The 22,620-nt window shown below is 39.2% G+C and overlaps 1 protein-coding gene across 1 annotated transcript in view; it reads left to right on the top strand.

The window, feature by feature from the left end:
* Positions 1-22,620, top strand: part of EXOC4 (exocyst complex component 4) — a 640,998-nt gene that overhangs the window by 448,380 nt on the left and 169,998 nt on the right. The window contains exon 11 of the mRNA XM_039860921.1: positions 3,732-3,951. Within this exon, the coding sequence (XP_039716855.1) occupies positions 3,732-3,951 (220 nt within the window). The remainder of the gene's footprint in view (positions 1-3,731; positions 3,952-22,620) is intronic.

Genomic DNA, 22,620 nt, shown 5'->3' with positions numbered 1-22,620 from the left:
ACTGGCAAGACAGCCCTAATTTTTCTCTTTCATTCTCTCTCAAATGTGTCACGCTTCCTGCACAGTGAGGGTCCTCTCAGCTCTGAAAGCAGATTTGGAAACATGTTGAATGGGTCCCCTCGAGTTAGAGATGACAGCATCAACCTGGATGTGTCATTTTAGACTGATGTGTATGCTTTAGGGAATAAATGGTTCGTACTTGAAGGAAGTCATTCAGCTGGAGTGATGGGAGCTCCTCCATCAGTGCTGCTCAGGGCAGTTTCATATTTTAGGGATACCAAGGCAAATAAGGGACCTGAAAAAAAAGAAAATGGGAATCATTTAGAGCCTTCTGTCACTGCAGGCTAACTACTAAAAATTTTGTTTGAATGTTAAAGATTTTGAAAATGGAAGAAGTACTTCTAGTCAGAAAACTCCAAGTCTCGGTGAAAAGAATAAATATGGTTTCTGCTGATTGATTCTCATAATATTAAAAAATAATAAAAAGACTTTGCTATATTTACGCATTAGCAAATTCATAACAGTGGTCTTCTTTTAGAGGACAACCAAGGAGACCAAGATGCACCTAGGCGAGGCAGGTGTGTGGTGGGGAGCTTCTCTGGATATTAGATGAAATCAGCAGGGGTCAACATGGTAGGAAGTAGGATTTAGAGATCTTAAAATTATGGCCATGGTTAACTGTCTACTTTTATTTCTTCAATTTTTTTTCTACCTTCTTCCACTCACTCTGTTCTTAAAGATTTATTTTATTTTGTTTGGGGTCATGCTCTTATTTGCCTCTCTCATGTTGATAATATCAGTTAAGAAGCCTTATTGCTGTTTCTCATGGCTTTGTAATTTTTTCTTTTTTTCCCTGCAGCCTTTGAGTTACTTTTTTATTATGATAATCCTTTACGTACTCCCTCCTTCCGCTCACACCACACACACACACACACACATGCAGAAATTAATGGAGCGTTTAACTGGTGATATGCAAGATTAATCATGATTTATTTATTTATTAAATAAAGGAAACTATTAGCTGAACAGCCAAACTTAAGGAACATTTATACAACAAACTGTGCTCTAATTAGAAAGCAATTTATAGTCTTTGATATGTGTAGGTAATTTTTATATTTTCTAATTTAATTTTATTTGAGCAGCTAATATATTCATAGTATTTAAAAATCAGATGATTCAAAATGATTTTATAACTGAAAAATCTTATTCCCACTCCTCTTCCTGACCCCACCCCCACCCCTGCTTTCTACAGGAACTCACTTTGAGTAGTTTGTTGTGAGTCTTCCCAGGGTGTCTTTATAATAAACAAATAAGGGTATGTAATTCTTAGACAAAAGTCAGTGTAGTAAATACTACTAAATACATATTGATTTGAACCTTGCTTTTTTTTCTCACTTAACGGTATTATCCTGGAGATCTTTTCACGTTAGTGCACCAGCAGCTTCCATGTTTGAAGGGTTGGAGTTTCTGCACCACAGTTTATTAAACTGAACCCTAACTGATGGATTTTTTTTGAGTCGTATCCAGTCTTTTGCTATTAAAATAATGCTACACCCATCTAAGTAATCACGTTCAGATATAGCTGTCAACAATTTTTCCCTGAAGAAGGATTTCTGGGTCAAAGGAAATATATTTGTAATTTTGAATGATAGTGCCAACTTGCCCTTCATAAGGGTTGTACCATTTTTCACTCCCATCAGCAATATACGAGAATGCCTCTTTCCCTCCTCTTAGGCCAACAGAGTGTGTTTTCAGACTTTTGGAATTTGGCCAATGCATGGATATAAAAAACAGCATCTCAGTATAGTTTACTTTTCATTTTTCTCATATGAATGAAGTTAAGAATATTTTCTTGTTTAATGGCCATTGTATTTCTTTTACTGTAAACTTTTTGTATCCTTTGATCATTTTTCTACTAATTTGTTTAGTTTTTTTCTTAGCCATCATCTATAAGTTGCAGATATTTATCTTCCCAGTTAGTCATTCATTTTTTTGCATTTATTTTATTTAATTTCCTTTTCCTTCTAACTTTTTTATTGAGAAAATTTTAAAGTACAAGGTAGCGCCCTTGCTTTGCATAGCATCGTGGAACTAAAATTACCATGCAAATCAATCTTAATAAGGAAAATCACAATTCTGCGACTTTAAAAACTTTTGTCAAAACATTAAAAACTCTTATAAATGTATACAGATATGAACAATAAGAAAGCTAATGTACTCAGTCCACTGTACTGAATACATTAGAAACAGTGAGGAATTGTTTTATTTCTGCATTAAAATCCTACCGAGTAGTTTGAACAATACTTGCCAGGATTTTATTCTTTGCTTGTCAGAGCCACAAAATATCTCCAAGATTTCCTGTGATGTGTGACTTTTGGCCGGCATCACTTCCTCTGGACTTCATCTCTTTTGTCACAACCACTTTCTTCGTATAGGTCAACAAGTTCACCTTCACTCTGGCCGCATTTGCCTCTCAAAGAGGGGCAGTGTCAGCATTCCGATGGTCAGCTATTTCTTCTATAAATCCATTTACATTCAGTTCAGATTTTATTCCCACTGTTATCACTTTGAGTTTTCTTTCGGTACTTTTATCTTTTTTGGCCAATTCTCTCTTAAAATTATCCTGTATAAATTGTCACATGGGTTTATCACTGGGAGACAAGGGGACAACACAGCTACATGCTTTGCTGTCTGTACCTGAACTGAATAACATGTTCAGTGATCACTCACTGATACACTTTGAAAGTAGGGACATGATTGATCATTGATCATGATGAACATCAATTATTCATGTAGAGATTTCAGAACTGAATGGCTAGTCTCAAAGTTTATACTTTTTGCCATTATTCACAGTTAATATACTGGGGTGACTGGAATTTAAACCTTGGTTTTGGAGGACTGGTGTTAAGTAAACTTCAATAACTTAAATTTGTGTATATCAGAACCATGCAAAGTAAAGCTCCAGTGTAGAAAAGTACAAAGAATAACACAACAACATCTGCATACTTATCTCCGAGTTTTGACGGTTATTAACATTTCACTATTTATGCTTTAACTGTGTTTAATAAAGGAAATAAATCATTACAAATAAAGTTGAAGTTGTCTTTTGTCCCCCACCTCCCATTCTGTTCCATATCATCATGAATTAAATGTTTATTCTTTATATTTTCTTTCTATCTATCTATCTATCTATCTATCTATCTATCTATCTATCTAACAATCTAACATTTCTACCTATATATATAGAGATAGAGATAGAGATAGAGATAGAGATAGAGATATATATATATCTCTATCTCTATCTCTATCTCTATCTCTATATCTATAAAGATCTCGGTGAGAACTATGTAGTATTTAAGGGTGTGCTTCTAAATTTACATCTTAATTTGTTTTCCGTTTATCATGGTTTCCTTTGCTTCTTTTATACTTATTTCCTTCTTGAATTAATAAAAATATTTTGTCTCCTCCCCCCCAGTTTAGCAGTCATGTTTTCTATTTCATCCTATTTCTATACAATTAGTGAAATAACTGGTGTTTAAAATATCTATGTGTATAGACATAGATAGAGAGATGAGTATTATAGAGTGATAACCTGCTCTTGTTAAGAATTCTGGGAATGTCCCCACGTCTCCATGGATACAGCCGAAGCCTCGAGATACTCGTGTGTTTTGTCATATTTCTATAATAATTTTTCTTGATACATTTAGCAACCATCATACTCTGTCTTCCAGATTTATTCAGGAGATTGAGCATGCCCTGGGACTCGGCCCGGCCAAACAGTGTCCTCTTCGAGAATTTCTCACTGTGTACATCAAAAACATCTTTCTCCATCAAGTCTTGGCCGAGATCAACAAGGAGATTGAAGGAGTCACTAAAACATCTGACCCCTTGAAGATCCTGGCTAATGCAGACACCATGAAGGTGCTGGGGGTACAGCGGCCTCTGCTACAGGTAACAATATACTTTGAACTTACTGTTTTTATCAACAGTTTTCATTTCCTTGGCAAGAGTCACAAATTGAGGAGGAAAAAATGAAGAAGAAGAAGAATTACCCATCTGTCTCCATATCATCAGGGACAAAATAAGAAATAAATTAAACAGGCACTAGGGAAATTTAGAACTAATGTAGAGTTAATAGAAATTACTTAAGATCTTTAAGAAAAACATGGTTAGCTTTGAATATGGGATGTAGTGAGTCTCATTAACATTCTGTCAGCGACTCAGTATTTGCCTGGAATTTGCCCTTGAAAGGAATTCTTTTTCCATTGGTGAATGCATCCTGGAGTATGGAGGACTTCCGGGAAGGAAGTTACTCAGCCTAACCTCAACTCTACCCATTTGAGTCCAGACTTAGAGCTGGGAACTTGTCCAGCTCACCATGAATTTGAACCCATCAGCAAACTGGCTTTTAAAAGTCAGATCACTTAATTAAAGTGATGCTCTTGTTAGTATTGAAAATTTTAACTTGAGTATGTAGAGAAATGGTTTCTGGGCAACAGAAATAATTTCTCAGTAGATATGTGGATGAATAAGCTGGAGGTATTTATTTTATATTCATATGATCCAGTGACTTGAAGGTAAATATAAAACTAAAAGAACATAGTATGAGTTGAATTATAGTTATACATTAACTAGTATTACACTGTAATTAAATCTTTATAATGTTTCTTCATTTAAGAGAAAAAAAGTTTATTTTTTACATAAGTGACATGATATGAGGTATCTCAAAATGTGGAAAGCTTGAGCTCTTCAAAGAGAAATTGTATAAACGGAAGGGAGTTACAGTTGCTTCATTGCTGACCTTACCTGCCTTTGTATACGTCTCTCTTCATTTTTCTTTCTTTGTACATTAGAATTAATGGAAGTGCCGGACATTTCACAGGGAAATGTCCTCATTAGATACATTCTGTTTTTAATGAGCCGACTCTTCTATGGTATTGAGAAAATAGAGGCATTTGCCTCTCCCAGAACATGCATTATAGCATCACACCAAGGAACAGGTTCATTTTGGTTGTCTGAGTCTATGTTAGATGTGTTCCTCGTGCAGATTCTGTACTGAGCATGGGATGGGAGAATGACCAGGGCACGTGCTCACGCATCCCTCTGCTCCATTCTCCTTCCGCTGGCTCTTTGCATGGCTGAGACCTTCTCTCAGTCTCAGTTCAAATATCACCTCCGCAGGGAAACTTTTCCTGACTATCCTACCTCAGGAGACCCCTTCCCTGGTTATTCTCCACTTCCATCCCCCCAATCCATTCTCGACACTGCAACCAAACTCTGGACGATATCACCAAAGCTCCCTTGCCAGGTGACATAATCAGGTTCTACCAGTAGGTAGCACTAGCAGCAGATTGGAGGATGAGAGAAGAAAGAGGTTGGGTTTTTTTTTACCTCCTTCTTTTCTACTTTGGATCATGGTCCTGGCTGCGGCTCCATCCCACCATAACAGTCCTGCCAGGTGCCACTCCCTCCATAGCTCAAGCACCACCCTTCCTTCTCCTTACCCCTTAATTACAGCTTTCTTCTATGACTAGTTTCTGGTGTCTCAACATCCCTTGCTGCTGCTTTCAGTGCTGCCCGCACCTCTGTAAGTCATCTCTTGATTAATGTTTCTTCATTTGAGTCATCTGAATGGAATTCTTATTTTGGTCAGGATCCTGAAGAGATCTCCTCAGTTAGTTGCTATTTTAACACTGATGTCTTTCCTTCTTAATACAACAACTATAATTATTATTTCCTAACTTGTTTATTTTCTGTCTTTTCCCACTAGAATGTAAGTTCCAAAAGCATAGTACAGTACCAGGCAGCAGGAATGTGCTCAGTAAATAATTTATTGAATGAATGGATACATGCATAGGTAGGTGGGTCGATGGACAGACACAGTGAATACGTTTTGAGAGTCGTAAATAACCAGAGTCAGAGTGGGAAGAGGAGAATAGGAAATAACAAGAACTTGTGTACATTTTTCTTTTGTCTGACCATATCATTAACTTCCTCTCCATCAGAAAACCTTTCAGTATTGATGTCCCTGAAGTGTCATGTTCTTTGCTGTACAGAGCAACTTTAGTATGCTTAGTGTACTGAATTTAAAAGACAACACAAGACGACAATGTACTACAGAGTCAATCTGTAAACTAAAGATGCTGGCTTATTAAACAGTTTTCAGCTCGAGTAGCAGAGACACATTAAACCTCATAACTAGTTAACTTCAATCTGGGCCATGTGAGGGCCACCCACTAAATTACATCTCTGGGTAGTTTACCTTCGTGCTTGTCAAATGACACCCAATCTCGCCACCAGCCTCTTGTACATGTTACTCTGCCTCTTGTTCTTTCAGTCAGTTACTCCATTCTAAGAACTCCAGTTTCACCTGTTCTGTCTTTGACTTGGTCAAGATATGATAATTCTGTGTAAGTGAGTAAATCTTGAAACTAAAGACCATTCAAGTTGTTAACTTCCAAATTTGTTTTCAGAGCCAAAACACCTGCTTTCTTATTTGGTTATTTTGTTGCCCTCTCTTTCTTCATAAATTTTTTATTATATGAGAACGCAAATTCGTTAGACCATATCAATAAATTTGTTTAATATTCTCAGAGTTATGAGATTTAAAAAGCAAATGAAGTGATGGTTGTTTTCCTTTCCCATGTTGATCATTTCTCTTGCTTTATAATGATTGTAAATTGTTTTCTAGCATAATTTCTCATGCTCAAGTTTTAATGTTTCTTAAATATGTTTCTATGTCACCTTGCCTTGATATATTTTTCTTGGCTAATTGTAGGTGACTGATCTGAAGAAAAACTAAGAAATAATCCTAAAAAATTTTAGCTGAGTTTCCAACACAACTGTTAAGAAGGGAGCTTAGAGAAGGATGTATGTGAAAGATGCAGATGAGTTAAGAATTTAGGTACATGAAGTGTCATAATGTCCATTAAGGTCATCCCTTCTGCTAGAGTAGAAGAAAGGATTGTGCCTGTCCCCTGAGGGGCCACCCAGCGTCATATAGCATCAGCCCAACTGGATTCTCCAGGAAGAGTGAAAGGACAGCTGTCTCAGTGCTGTTGTCGTTTGTTTGATGATGCACAGATGCAGAGAACCCCAGGACACCTGTCCTTACCTCTCGTAAATGGCATCTGGGCAGCACTGACAGTTAGTTATAAGGGCCATTTCCATGGGTGATAATGTGCTTTCGCATCAGTAATTTCACTTTCTAGGCACAGAATTCATAGAGGGGAAAGAAGTAAATAAAAAGGGGGCGATTACAAGCATCATTTTATAGGTGAAAGAGCTGTGCGAGTGTTGGCCACAAATGATAGAGCAGCACAGTACTGGCAGCAGTGGAACAGTAAGACTAGCGATGGTACCATTCATAACGGTGGGTAGTGGTGATGAGAGCAGCTAACACTCTAGTAGCCTTTAGTGTGAGCTACTACACTATTCTGAGCACTTCATATGTTTTTAACTTCGTTTTACATGTATTGGCAACAGCTTTGTGAGGGTGATGTTCTTATTATGGGGAGGAAACTGAAAAACAGTGAGACTAAATAACTTGCCCACAGTCACATAGCTAGCAGATATCAGAAGTGTAATTCGAACCCAGGCACCCAGCCCTGGAGTCCATGCTCTGAATGAGTTCTATTCAAGGCTCAGCCTAAGGAATGGGCTTGTCTGTAAGGAGCTGTTACCAGTTTGCTAGGAGCTGTACAGAATTTGACAGTAAGCATTTACACCCCCTCCTTGTTTTTTAAAGCAATTTGTCATTGTTAAATCTAATAGTTAAAAAAAAAAATTGAGATTTGTGTTTTGTGTATCTTTGAGGTTTTTAAAACTTCTTTTTTCTAGTAAATAACTTCTATTGTATTTTACAAAAGTATCAATCTACGACAAGTGGTGATAAGGGAACCTGGCCTCTCACTGTAGTTACGGACACACTATTCTCGATCTCTTATTTCCTGTATGGCCTCACAGAGACATAAAGGCATAGAACCACCCATCTCTCATCTCAGCGCCCAAAGTACTTTCCAACAGATGGAATAGTTTGGGTATTTTTTGTAGGGGGTTCTCCCCTAAAATCCCAGCTCCTACAATGGTGTCTGCTTTAGAGGAGTTATACAATATTTAGTAAATGGGTGGATGGATGGATGAGTGAATGAAAATGAATGAATTAATGATGGCTTCCTTAGTACAAGGGCATGTGTGTATGTTCTCCACTCATGGTATAAGAGTCGTGATCTTGGGTTCAAAATTCTTAACAAAGCTTAAATTAAAATGTCACGCTTCTTAAGCCTACAGTGTTATCAGCGTGAAGGCAGGATTGAACATACCTCATGGTCTTACTGTCTGAGATTTCACTTTTTTTTTCTTTTGCAAAATGGTTTCCCCATGTTGCAAGGCAAAGCATGCTGATACCCTCTCCTGTCTGTCTACAGGAGCCTACAAATTGTTTATTCCTTACACTCAAGGAAACATTCACTCATTTCTCTACGTATCATTGATATGGAGATGTCATTCAACTTATTTCTTTAGTGTCTCCATCCAAAAAAATGGCAGGAGACTAATGCTTAAGGTGCTTCCCTTTTGCCTGTCAAACTGCTGAATGGGCATCAAACTGTGTGAATAGAAGCATAAATAAAGTTTTTTCTCTTACCACTTGATGGAATACACTATACCCTAGCTACTTAGAGAGTGTTCTGTGGAGGAGAACATGTAGCTTCTGAGTCAGAATCTGCATTTGTATAGTATTGCCAGGTGATGCGTATGCACGTTAGAGTCTGAGAAGCACTGCCTTGTACCAGTGCAAGACAAAGTGTGGTCGATGGACCGTCAGCATCAGCATCTCTGAGTTTGTGAGAGGTGCAAGTTCCTGAACCTTGCTCTGCTTTGGGTTGGGGCCCAGGAATCTTTGCTCTAACCAGCCCTCCAGGCGATTTTGATAGAGACTAAAATTCTAGAAGCATGCCTTACATAATCCCACCATGCCCAGCTGGAGGTTAGGAAATGGAAACTGATGCTGTGGGCTCAGCATTGTGGTGAAAATAGTAGTCATTTAAAAAAAAAAAAAAACTATTTAGCTTTGTTTCATACAGGCCCAGAAATTGAAAAAACAATATTTGTGGTGGCAGCAGAAGCTGCTTCCTAGTCTAGCACATTGCTGAATTTTGCAGAGTTCTTTCCCAGCACAGGATGAGCCTACATTTTCTGGCTCATGTAGGTCGATGTGAGATAGAGGCAGCTTTTCTAATGCTTAAGCTCTGATTCTCGCATTGGAGGAAAAAACATAAGCTGTGCAAGTAAAAATTTTAGGCAATCTCAAAACATCTGAAGCATATTTTCATTTTTCTCACTGCCCCAGTATTTGCCAGTCCCTCTGAGGAATGAGACGGTTATAGAGTCAGCCCCCACACACCACACTCTTCCTTAGCCAGCTGCACTTCCCACTGTTACCTGTGGATTTAGAGCTGTGATCGTCGAAAACAATACCTGTTAGAATCACCCAGGAGCTTTCTGAAAACACCACAGCTCAGATCCCATCCCAGAGATTCGGCTCAGTTGATCAGGAGTGGGGCCCGGGCATCAGCGTTTGTAAGATGCCAGGTGATCCCCACGTGCAGCCAGCATTTGTGCCACTGGCCTGGATCTTTCTGTGCCATACAATCAATTATTGCCCTGAGAGGACTTATATAAAAGTTATGGCTGAGACATACTTTAATTCAGTCGGGTGTGTAACAGGTCTCTCTTTGATACTTTGAACCAAGCTTGGTACCCAGGCTTTGGAAGCAGATACAACTGGATTTAAATCCCAGCATTTCAGTTGAAAAACTTGACCAATCTGCTGACCTTTGTGTACCTATCTCCTCCTCTTTAAAGGAAGAATAATAAAATATGTGTCATAGGAACACGAGAATCATTTCTAATGAATGATTAGATGAAATAACGATTGTAAAACATATCTGCTTTCTTCCCTGTGTCACGTATGTGTCAGCTTCAGCGTGACCCCTCTGATACATGTCACCTGCCTGCTCTTTAACTCACCTTTACAGCCTCCTGACTTCTGCTGGTGTGCTCCACCATTGCCATCTCTGTCTAGATTTCAACCTGCATCTCCTCTCATCTATAACTTGCTGTTTATCCACTCCTGTTCTCTGTCGCCCACGCAGTAACTTCTATTTCCTGCCTCCAGCCACCCTAGTGTCACACCAAGAGAAAGTATTGTTTTACCTCCTTTGTCTTTTTTCCCCGGAGTGTGTCTACTCATCATTTATTAGCAGCAGAAGCAGTATGCAGTGTTTATGACCACGAAAGCTAGTGTGTTTGTTTCCTAGGGCTCCCATAACAAACTTGGTGGCTTAACACAACAGAGGTTTATTCTCATCATTCAGAGTCCAGGGGCCACGTTCTCGCCACGGGCTCTAGAGGAGGACCCTTCTTTGCCTCTTCCACCTTCTGGTGGCCTTGCCGTTTATTGGCTTCTGACAACATAACTCTGATCTCTGCCTCCGTCTCCACATGGTCTTCTCTCTGTTGATCAGGAGTGGGGCCCGGGCACTTACAGGATACTTTCCTTAGATTTAGGGCCCCTACTAACCCAGGATGACCTCATCTCAATCCTTATGTTAATTATATCTGCAAAGACCATATTTCCAAGTAAAGTCATATTTTGAGGTTCTCTGTGGAATTGTGGAGTGGGGAGACACTGTTTAACCTACCACAGCTAATAATTAGAAGCAGGTTCTATAGAAAGAGATAGATTCAACGTGCTATGTTTTCCTTGAAGACTCTCTGCAGGAAGCAGTGTAGAAGTATTGCTGTTAAGGCACTAAGAACAGGGAAGTCTAAATTCTAGGTGTCAGCGAGATTCCAAACAATTTTTTTTTTTTGGTAGGCTGAGTGATTGCTGGAGCTGTAGTTAAGCCTTATTGAAGGTTGGTAGACACAACTGCTTACAGTGTGATGATTTGCTAGAGATAATTACACTGATGCCCAAACCTGTTCTCTCTCCTGCTAAGCCAAAGTCCTGCCAGTAACCTCTTCCTGGTTTCCCAAGGAAGTGCGGTCAGCAGCAGTAGCATACTGCTTCCTCACATCAGATTATGTTCAGATGAAGACCGTTGCATTTGAGTGGTGTTTGCATCCCGGCCAGTTGTTGCCGTTCCGCTCGGCGGTACACAGTAGATTCAGCTTTTATTAGCATAATTAGATTAGTCCCATTTAAGGTCTGCTGGAAGGCATCGTGATCGAAGATAGAGATGATGACTTGATTTTTTTCCCACCTCTGAGAGGCGGTGCTGATGGTCTCACTGTGCTAAAATAAGTCTTAGAACCAAGATGTTTGGGGATCTAACATAATTCTTCAATGTCTGTCTAGACCTAAAGAAATACGAATTTACCATATTGTTTACTTTTGACTTCCTTCAAATTTTACTCTTATTATTTTATTTTATTCATTAGCAATATTTGTTTGGCCTCGTCATGACACTGAGGGGCCTTGGATAACTGCTGGTAACTACTTCAGGCTTTATTTAGGAAATTGGAGGAGAAGATGCCTTTATCCTCATCTTTGGTTGCTTAGACTGTCACTGCAGCTTTCAACACTCATCTGTTCACTTCTGAGACAGCTGAGCAAATTAAATTTTTCGTGACTGATGGGGACTTGAGGGATTTTATAACATTTATCTCCCATCTTAAAAATTGTTTTATTGAGTTGTGTTGTTTTTGTATTATTAATTCTATTACTGGTCTAATGCATTTTAATGTTTGTAGAATTTTTATTGTGATTCCTCATAGCCATTTAGGAAAATAACTAATGTAAATTTCATCTTGGCATGGTAGGAAAAGTATATAAAATGAGGATCTGGTCTCCTTGTCAACACAATGACCTTAGACAAGGCTAGGCCACTTATCTTCTCTGAGCTTCGTTTCCATTATCTATAAAATGAGGATGATGCTGGCTCAGCTACCTCATAGACTAAGGTGGAAAGCTCAGTGGGATCATGTATTCATGAGGGCTTTATGAACTGCTCTACATATTGAGCTGTTGTTTCATAACTATTATTGTTATTGATCCACATGCCCAGTCACCATTATTTTAAAGAAAACAGCTACAGAAGTGAGCAGTGTTTCCTGTTTTATCAAGAGCATCACTAGTTTTTACCAACACATTGTTTCATACGTGGTTAGATAACCCGTATAAGAAACTGACAAGATTTTTTTTCCAAAATTTATTATGAAAAGATTTTAAGCAGCTAAAAAAGGCCGAAAAAAATCGTTCAGTAAACACCCACTTCCCATCCAGACTCTACGACTAATACTTTGCTATATTTGTTTCATAACAGAAGCAAACTTGGTGATTTTGATTCTTCTTTAGCCATCCCAGAATTGAATTCCGAGTCATTCTCTAAGTTCTTTACCATGGGGTTATTCATAGGTTTTTAATATCTTACTTAGAAAATCTGAACGTAAATAAATAAATTAAGTGGGAAAATAATTGCATTGTGAAAAGTGTTCAATTTTCTGAAAGTACCCATTTAAACATTTCCTTTAAATAGTGTCATGGAACACAAAATTGACCAGTTTATGCTTGCAATTGATCTATATTTATTAACATAATACTATAAGGGAACTTGTCCTCATAACTGGAGATGAAAAAGGCTGTGAAGTGAGCCCGTGAGATGATTTTTACATACAGGCAGAATAGGCACATAATATGATCAACTCGAATTTTTACAAATATCTTTATAGTCTTATTTCAGGATGAAAAAGAAACAGGACTTTGTCTAGTTGGCTAGTTTTCTTAGAGAAGTTCTTATTAACTAGACTTCTATAAGTAGCTTTCTGCAAAGCAAGGAGGTGGAGGGAGAGGGTATATATACTATATATAGTAAACTACCATACAGTATAGTCACCTAGGCTCTTGGAGGAAGCCCAGAAGGGCTAGAAATGAAGAAATTTGTTTCCCTTTTGTCTGCAGAAAACCGTCTGCAACCAGCCTTTTACATTGTATAAGAACCATTAGTGATCTCAAAATTTGTGTTTTTTGAAGTCATTCATAATTCCAAATGTTGTCTCCATCATCTCTCACGATGCATTTGAAACCGATTTGAATTTAGATGCAACTCTTCAAGAATTCATTTATTATATCTGGGTTATGAGGTCATTTTAAAAAGAACAAACCGGAAGTCTTTATCCACATGGAAAGGAGAGTCACAAGAGACTGACTGCTGAATGAGAAAGTAATTACAGTCAGCGACACTTGCTTTCCAGCTTTTCTTGGTACTAGGAGACTTGTCTGAGCACCAGGCTGTTTCAGTATAGGGCTAAGCCCTGGGATTTAAACTAGGGTTCAGAATTTACTTTCTAAGTCAAGGTAAGCCCACTGATGGCTGTCTTAGTTCTCATCTAGACTGTTCTATGAAGCAGGGCTTATTTGGGGTAAGTATTTCGAGCTGTTGGTTGGCTGCTATCTGTTTTGATCTTACTTGGACCCACTCCTGGGATGAGCGGAAGAGAAGGTGTTGACTTATGCTGATAGAGACCGAACTACGTCAACACTGTCGCTCAGATCTTTAGAGAGCTGCCTTTGCCAGAAATATATTTGACTTGACTTGCTAACAAAGGCATCTTCAGATTTATTTCTTTCCCTTAAACACTAGAGAAGAGGAAGAGAGTCCCATCAAAAGATACCAAGAAGAGAGAAAAGGCTGGCTCGACAGCCCAAGCAAATGATAGTTATCATTTCTGGGAGCAGCAGAATTGCTGATCCGGCCAAATTCCTGGAAGGAGCCAGAGGAGTGGAGACAGAGAACTGCTGTTCTTGGGGAATTTTGGAGGTTCTTATCATAAGTAATTTTTGCCCTGTCTGGGTGTTGCAGCTCTGGCTTAGAGATGTTCTCGTGAGAAAGTGAGGAGAGAAACATGACTCTCTCAGCTTGAAAGTTAAATAGCCCTTTAAGATTAACTGTTCAAATAAAGCAGCTGTTTCTCTTCGTGCTTTTCAAGGATCCTGTCATCCTCAACAACTCGTGCCTACTTTATTTTAGCATGCACACTCTAAGATGGACTGGTGTCTGATACATCTACTGTAACAAAAGTGACATGACACAGCTGAGTAATTTCCACTGTTGAAATTCTGATAAAACTAAGTGATAAAACACCTGCTTTGTGCCATCACTAGACAAGGGCATGTGGAATTACAGAAGATATTTAAAGCATGGCTCCCATTTCTCAGGAGCTTCCCGCTTAGTTAGGAAATCAGAATTCCTCACACCTATGAATCTGAGAATAGTAGAGGACAGTTCATCATCCAACACTGAATGTGATGGTTCAGAAGATTTGCAGATTTAAGAGTTGAGAGAGACCACTGAGGGCTAGAGGATTCAAGAGACCTCAGGCAAGAGGTAGGTCCTTAGCTGGCCATTGTAGGATGTGTAGAAATGGAGAAGGCAGAGGAGAAGGTGACCCAAGCAAGGGGCCTAAAGTAAGTGAACACAGAAGGCGTATTCGTGAGGCAGCGAAACTAACCCGGATGAGTCAAGGAGTGAGTGGAGAGTGGGGAATAGGTTCACATGGGGGCACAGAGCTCTGATAGGGGTCTTAAGCGCTGAGCATAGCTTACTCTTGAAGCGAGAACAGGTCCAGAATCATGATGGGGTGCATGCTAGTGGAAGCTCCTTTAAGGCAGAGGGGGCTTTGGCAGTTCATGGGCTGGATTAGAGGACAGAGAGCCCGCTGTCCGGGAGGCCAGCCGAGCCAGGGTAATCCAGCTTTGAAGGGAAGACAGAATTTCCTGTGAATATTTCTCTCCAGACCGAAGCTTCAGAAAGTGACCTCATGGCTGTCTGAGGTTTGGTGAGCCCCAGCATTTTGCTCAGCTCAGCATTTGAAGTCAGTCTTTTGATCGATTGTCATCATTGGCCAAACAAACCAGATAGGCTTACTTTCTGGAGTAAGTATTGTGCTCATAAATCTTCATCAGCTTTTCCTCTCTGAGCTATCACAGGCAGTGACTGGATGGGGTTCTTCATCACCTCTGCCCACAAGAGCAGTCATTCAGCTGCTGCAGGGTCATATTTGTTTAAAGATTAAGCTGTACATTCCTCATTTATTGCCTTTTTAGATATACAGGAGCGCTGTCAGTTAAAGTCCTGCTTTGGGGAAAACGTAACACACAGCTAGCTCATTAACAGGTTATCTATGTCATTATGTCCTTTTTGGATTGTACATATTGGAAATAGTCTTTTGAGGAGAAAAAAAAAATCCATCTAGGCTTCTAGGTTCTCATTCTTTTTCTTCTTCATTTTTATCTGCTTTTTTCCCCTCCATAGTTACAGCTATTCCCATGATGGACGGTCATATCTTTGGAGTCCACAATGCCCTGAGTAATCACTTGCAAATAGCTACAAAGTCACATTCAGATAACTGCACTTAAATGAGTCATTCTGTACCTCTCCTCACACACTACTCTTTGCCCTGTTTCAACCACAGGAACTTAATTGCTTCTTCCTTTTTATTCCACAAAGCATTATTTAATTTATTCTCCCCTTGGTCATTCCAAGGTCAAGGCTGCCTATCAGGTGCTTACAGAAGTGCCCTGGCGACCTTGCTTGCTGTGTTTGCCCATGGCTTCCACGGCTTTGCCAGAATGAGCAGCCTGCCTGAGCAGAGAGAGGGCTGGACTGTCAGTTAATTTTATACCTCTCGAACAAGAAGTACTCCCCTTTTCTTCCATCCTTTCAGAGTTTTGCTTTGGAGCCAAAAAAAAATCTCTGACACATAGTAGGCACTCATTCGAGTGAATAAAGTGGAAATTGCCAACAGTTATACTAAGGGACAGCCTCTGGCTTACACAGCTAGAGATAAAGTATGTAAGAGTGGACCTGCATTGTTTGCCAAAGAAAGTAGCATTAAATATTTGGCTTTTTGTTTCAGAAAAGTTTTAAATTTACAGAAAAGTTGCAAAGATAGTACAGATAGTTCCCTTACACCCCACACTCAGTTTCCCCTATCATTCACATCTTAGATTAGTCTGGTATGTTTGTTCCAGTAATGAACTGATGTTAATACATGCTTATTAATCGAAGTCCCCACCTTATTCGTATTGCCTTGTTGTTTAGCCAGTCTCCACCAGGATCCCATCCAGGAAACCACGTGACATTTAGTCTCCCTTTTTTAATGACCTTGACTGGGTTAAGTGTGCTGTAGAATGTCTTGCTACGTGAATTTATCTGGTGTTTTCTCATGATTTGACTGGGAATGTGTGTTGTGGGAGGGAAGATCACAGAGATAAAGTGACAGTCTCATCACAGGATTCCAAGCGTCCATGCTTTCAACACGACTCATCGCTGCCGACGTTAACCTTGATCACCTGGCTGGGGCGGCGTTTGTCAGGTTTCTCCACTATAAAATTACTCTTTATTCCCTCTTCCCATAATTTTCTATTTGGGAGGACAGCTCATGTACTCAAGGGTAGGGAATGCTGCTCTGCTTCCTTGGTGCTAGAGAATGTGCATAAATTACGTGGAATGCTTCTGCGTTAGAGATGCGCCCCTTCTCTCCCATTTTATACTTATGCAGTCATTTATCTATGACATCATGGACTCACGGATTTTTATTGTATGTAGTGAGTTATAATCCCGTACTACTTTATTTCGGTGCTCAAAGTAGTCCAGCTTTGGCCATTGGGAGCCATTTCATTTAGCGCTTATATCTTCTGCGTCCCTATCTTTGTGATTTTCAGCACTTATTTTCTGGCACTACCAGGTGCTTCAAACTCCATCTGTATACCTTCTGCCCCAGTCCTAGAATCAGCCATTTTTCCAAGGAGTCTCGGTTCCTGTTATTGGAGAATAGTATTGGCAGCCAAGATTTGGAGACTTGATATGCTCGTTGCTATTTGGGCATCATTACTTCTCGTTCCTCTCAGCTGACAGAGAAAAGAAATATATGTGTGTATACTAACACTCATGTGTATTTATGTCTCTGTATATTTCTGTACGTAGCCACTTATATCTATTTATTAAGCTAAAAATGAGTTTATACTGATGTCTCCAACTCTAAAGAGTTACTGTATAGATCAGTCTAGCCTCCTCCTCTTGCTTATCTGTAACTTTCGTCTTGAGCAGCGAAAAATCTGGATCCCACCACCACCTTTCACGTACTTAACTGTGCAGTTACAGCAGCGTCAGAATCACTAACCCATACCCTCGTGGGAAACAGCCTTACCAACTAGTGCACAGTTCTCTTCTACAGTTTCTCTTGCCTCTACTTTTACAGACTCAACTCATTTCCAGAATTCCTTGGGTCAGCACTTTTTTCTCCTTTCAAGAGGGTTGTTTTATTCATTTTTAATCCAGTTAGATGGTTTTGTCACATTCCTCATGCCATCCTGGAATCCCTTAACCTCCTAAATGTTTTTTTTTTTTAATTTGCATACATTAAAGTTCATTCTTTGTGCTTTAAAATTCTGTGAATTTTAACAAATGCATAATGTCATGTATCTGCCATTACAGTACCATACAGAATGGCTTTTACCACCCCCAAAATCCCTTACATTTTATCTCTTCAACCCTTCTCCCCTCACCCCACACCTAATCACTAACCTTTTTACTATCTCTGTAGTTTTGCCTCTTATAATTGGAATCATATACTGTTTAGCTTTTTCAGACTGGTTTCTTTCGGTTAGTAATGTGTATAAGATTCATTCGTGGCTTTACATGGCTTGATAGCTCTTTTCATCATAGAAGAATATTTCATGGTATGGATTATGGATGTGTTATCTGGTTCAGATATACCACAGCTTGTTTATCCACTCACATACTGAAAGACATCTTGGTGGCCTCTATTCGGGACGATTATGAATAAAGCTACTATAAACATCCATGTGTATGTTTCTGTATGGTCGTAAGTTTTCCAATCCGTTGGATATGTTTTTAGCTGTGTGGAAGTTGTGGGAATGAGTGGGGTTGTGGCAGTTTTGAGGACAGACTTATATAAAGTATACCACAGAGCTAAGTGTTTTAATAAAAGTATGAGAGTGATGAGTAAACTGTTAAATCTAAGAAAAAGGCAAAAGTAAAAATAATTTATTCTTACTCTTAGGTTCTATTTTAAAACTTACTCTTACGTTCTATCTTTAAAAAAAAACAAAAAACAAAAAAAACCTTAGCATTCCTTTCCAGGAAAAACACACTCTCCAGCTTTCCAGCTCCACCCCCCACTCCCTAAAAACCAAACCAACTTGCTGCAGACTTACCGCTACAGCAAAGCCCAAGTCAGGTGACACAAATCTTATGTCCAAGAAAAGATAGTCATAGGAATTCACTGGTAGCAGGCACTATTAGAACTTAATGGTTTTTCTTCTTCCAGCTCAAATAGTAGGGGAGAAAATCTATGTAAGGGTGAAAAATAGCTCTTGCCCATGAGAAGGTAAAAAGGCATAGGGACTCATAACTATCTATAAACTGGAATTAATGGGGCAAAAGAGCAAATACAAGCCTTTTACCAAGTCATTCGTACTAAGAACGAGTAGATTTATTCTGGGATTTGGGGTTCCTCCCCAGGGGTTTCTTATAGAAGGAGCTAAACCCAGGAGGACACAGTTGCATGGGAAGTGAAATCCTACTTTGTCAAGATCTCAACTTGTTTTAAAAAAAAAAAAAAGAGCTCAACTTGTGTCACTCAAGAAGGGTTTTTGTGTTAAGCTTCCTGGAAGAGATGCCAGGAAGAGGGGACGTTAAGAGGCCTCTTGCTTGCACACCTTGGACAGTAGGTATGTGTACTGCCTGGGCGATGGAATGCGTGTCCACAAGAGGTGGCACACACATCCTTCTCAATGTACAGTGACCTGCACATCAGTAAAACATAGCTGTGGCTCAAAGGCTTGATTCAATTACAAGGCCTCTTTGTTTGTAGAGGAATTAATAGGGTGAAAGGAGTATAGGCAGAGAGGCTGGATTATAAGTGCAGAAAGATCTTTCTCCAACACCCACCATGGCAAGAAATTTATAAGCTGCAAGTGGTCAGAAACTTTTTGATGTATAGAACATAAATTTAGTTGGTGAATGTTTTAAGTAGTCCCTAGACAAGCTGTATTTTTTAAAATCTTGCTATAGTTCATATATTTGTCTAAAATGCATTAGTTAAATATTTATGTAATTAGTTATATATTTATAATATCTAGGGTGTTTTGGGATAGTTTTATGGAAATAATCACATGTGACTAGATTAAAAACTAATTTCATTCTTAACTAGCAATGTCTAGGAAAAACCAAGCTAGTTGGCTCCTGACCAGACTCACTTCATCAGTACTGACCTAGTTGTAGACCTCGTACCTGGTCCTTGAGCCCTCTCTCTGCCTGGGACAGGATGGCACCCTCCCAAAGCAGAATAAACTGGATCCTTTTTTTTAAAAAAAAGCCTTTCATAACAGCTATTCCATACTTTATTATGGAAGAAAAGATCAAAATATAACATTCTCAAAAGCAAACTCTGAAAATGCCTTGTACATGGGTAGAAATAACTGATCTATTGCTTTAGAGCTAGCTTAGTGAATGCAAATACTTCAAGTAATGGCAAAAATTATAGGCTTTTAAAAGTTCTATTTTCTTCTCGGACATATAGGCAAAGCCTGGTTTACTTATATGACAAAAATATAAAAGCAGACAATGAACGTTGTAACTAAACTCATATACATGGGACAAATATTCTTTAGAAATCACAACTCTGTTTAATAAAAGACCGATTGCGTATGGTTAAACCTGCAGTATGAATTTTCCCCAGCTTGCGTTGCCATTCTCCATCATGTGAAGTCTAGATTTCAGTAGAATTTTAGAGCTAGAATTTTACTCCAGCTCTGTCACCAGAGTCAAGCTCAACAAGTGTCTTGCCTCAGGTGACACATCTAGTAAATGGCAGCTCCGGTGGTGGAATCCAGGCCCCTCTCCTGCTGACCCAGTTCTCTTTCTGTTCGACCTGCAGTGTTATTTAAAATCCTCTACCTTTTCATGTACTGAATTATTTATTTACGTTGGATTTTACATTTTCTTACTCGTGCTGTAAGAAAAGCGTTTTGTTCTGCCTGACTTGCCGGAGAAGTGCCGTTTGAGCCACCTCCTACTTAGGGCGGCTGTGCTTTTCCTCTTGCTCCTCTCTCTAAAGGCAGAGCACGTTTCACTCCAAAACCAAATAGCAAGCGTCTCTCTCCTAATTTATGGTTTTCAAAAATTTAGAGTGTTTTTTTTCCCTTGCTGTCCAGAATGCTGTCTGAAAAGTCACAATGGTTTAAATAATTGATGGCTACTTTATGAAATTGTCAGCCGGGATCCATCCTCCTGCCTCCCCCAACCACAAGTCCTTGAGCAGCTAATCCTTTTATGTTGTATTCTTTTTTTTTTTTTTCCCCCTTCCTGGTTTCATTTAGATAATTATATTATTCACTCTGGAATATAATTGCCGTTATCCTTGGGGGGAGGGAGGTGGAGTCAGGCGGGCTGCCTGCTGTTGGCATCTGCAGGTTATAAAATGTCTGTTATGCCCTAGCCTCTAATTTCTTTGCCATCCCACCTTTTAAAGATTTAATTATACCTGTGTAAAAGCATAATTTGAAATGTGACTTCTGATTCTTTGGGAAGATAAAAGAGAGATTAATCCATTGTTAAATAGGAACAAGCGTGGGACAATGGAAAAAACTCCGGATAGAATTCAGGGATCGGAACCATTTCTGAACGCCTGCCGTGTACCAGGCACTGAACTAAACACTGAGGAGTGCACAGACTTAAAAGAAGTGAGAAAACTGCGCCTTAGGAATGTACGTCTTGGTGATCTGCTACCAACGTGTGATGTGACAGTGGGCAGTGTCATTATCTCTCTGGGCCTCAGTTTCTCATCTCTAAAGGAGGGATATTGTGCCTCTTCAGAATGTTCTTCTAGCTATAACATTCCAAGACAATTTGAAAAAAAGACCATAAAAGTAGTAGCCACATTTCTTTCTTTGTCAGGTTTAATCAGAAGAGTGGGGGATGATAAAAGGTATAAATTTTCTGTGACAGAAGTCAGTTTGTCACCTCTAAAATCAAAGATGGTCCAGACCGAAAGCTCTAAAACAAAGGATTCCTTTCTCTTCAATATATTTTCTACCTGCTAAGTCCAGCATGCCCAAAGCAGGGTGTGTTTGGGAGCAGAAGATAACAACCTCTGAGCAATTAAAAATTATCAAAGGAGCAGTAACTTTTCCCCTCAAATTACTGCCTGACATCATTTTGCTAGCATATGAAGCTCTGTTTCCAGTGAAGAGCCTGATTCTAACATGTGTTTTTCATGAGTCTGAATTTCACTGTCATTGGCTGGAAGGGAAGATCACAGAATAGTTCTTCTGCTTCTTTGTATATTGTTCTTTTCTCTGTGGAGGTGTCTAGTTTGGATGGATATGGAGAAGCTTGCCAACTCAAGAATTTAGGAGACTTAAAGAGATTAAATATAAACACAACAATAGATCAGGCTTTGTAACTTTAAGAGGAAATGGTATTCATCTCAGCCAGAACCTTATAGTGTGGGATAAAGTAAACCCAAAATGACAGCATATACCCTGTTACAAATGGAACACAAATAACATAGGATAAAATAGAGATTTAGAGTGGATTTTATAACGTGTTTATTTTCAGGGAGCAAATCATAACCCATTTGTGTTATTGGAAAAACAATTTTTCTGTTACACAGGGAAAATGGAGTATTTAAAAAAGAAATGAATATGACAACCAAATGGACTTGGTCGAAATTGGTAAATTTGTTGCTCAATTACTTGTTGTTTTTGCACTAGGGAGGGTAATACGGGGCCTAGACCAGCTTTCAGCAGTAATGGTTCCTTTATGAAAAAAAACACCTAGCCATCTGGGGTAAAGTAGTTTTTACATGTCCCACTTTCTCTAGGGGTATAAATCGATGCTTAAAAAAATTTCTCCCTTCCATATACATTATTAATGCTTTCCATAATTTGCAATCTACCTCCTTCTTCCTCTTTTTCACCTTTATGAAAACCTTCATAAGTAGGCCACTCTCCTGTCATCTAGTAATAAAAAATTGTGAGTCTAGTAATAAGCCCACCTCTTTTTTGTTAATTTCATTCATCTTTAACACCGTGTTCTTTAGACCGGTGCTTTTACATTTTTAATATTCATGTTAACCACCAGGGGTTCTTTTCTAAAGGCACAGTCCGATTCATCCAATCTGGTTGAGCCCTGAGATGCTGTATTTTGAACACGCACCCAGGTAATGCCATTGCTGCTGCTCCAGGAGCCATACTTTGAGTAGAAAGACTGTAGACCAGGGGTCAGCAAGCTTTTTCCTGCCAGATAGTGAATATTTCCATATGGCTACAGGAGTCCGATAGTCGCTGTTCGAACAATTGTGCAGTTACCATATAAAAGCAACTGTAGACAATGTGTAAATGAATGAGAATGAGTGCGTCCCTATAAAACTTTCCTTCCCCCAGGATGCAGCAGCTGGATCTGGCTTGCGGGCCATAGTTTGCCAACCCCTGCTTTAGACAATGTCTTCGAAATGATGTATATCTTTTAAAACTTGAAGGTTTTCAGGCATATGTTTACAAGGGATTGTTTTACAATGTTAGGCACA

Source organism: Pteropus medius, unplaced genomic scaffold, assembly GCF_902729225.1.
Source record: "Pteropus medius unplaced genomic scaffold, Ma_sr-lr_union100, whole genome shotgun sequence".
Taxonomy (NCBI): Eukaryota; Metazoa; Chordata; class Mammalia; order Chiroptera; family Pteropodidae; genus Pteropus; species Pteropus medius.
The sequence above is the reverse complement of the archived record's forward strand: the minus strand, read 5'-3'. Positions and strand labels throughout refer to the sequence as shown.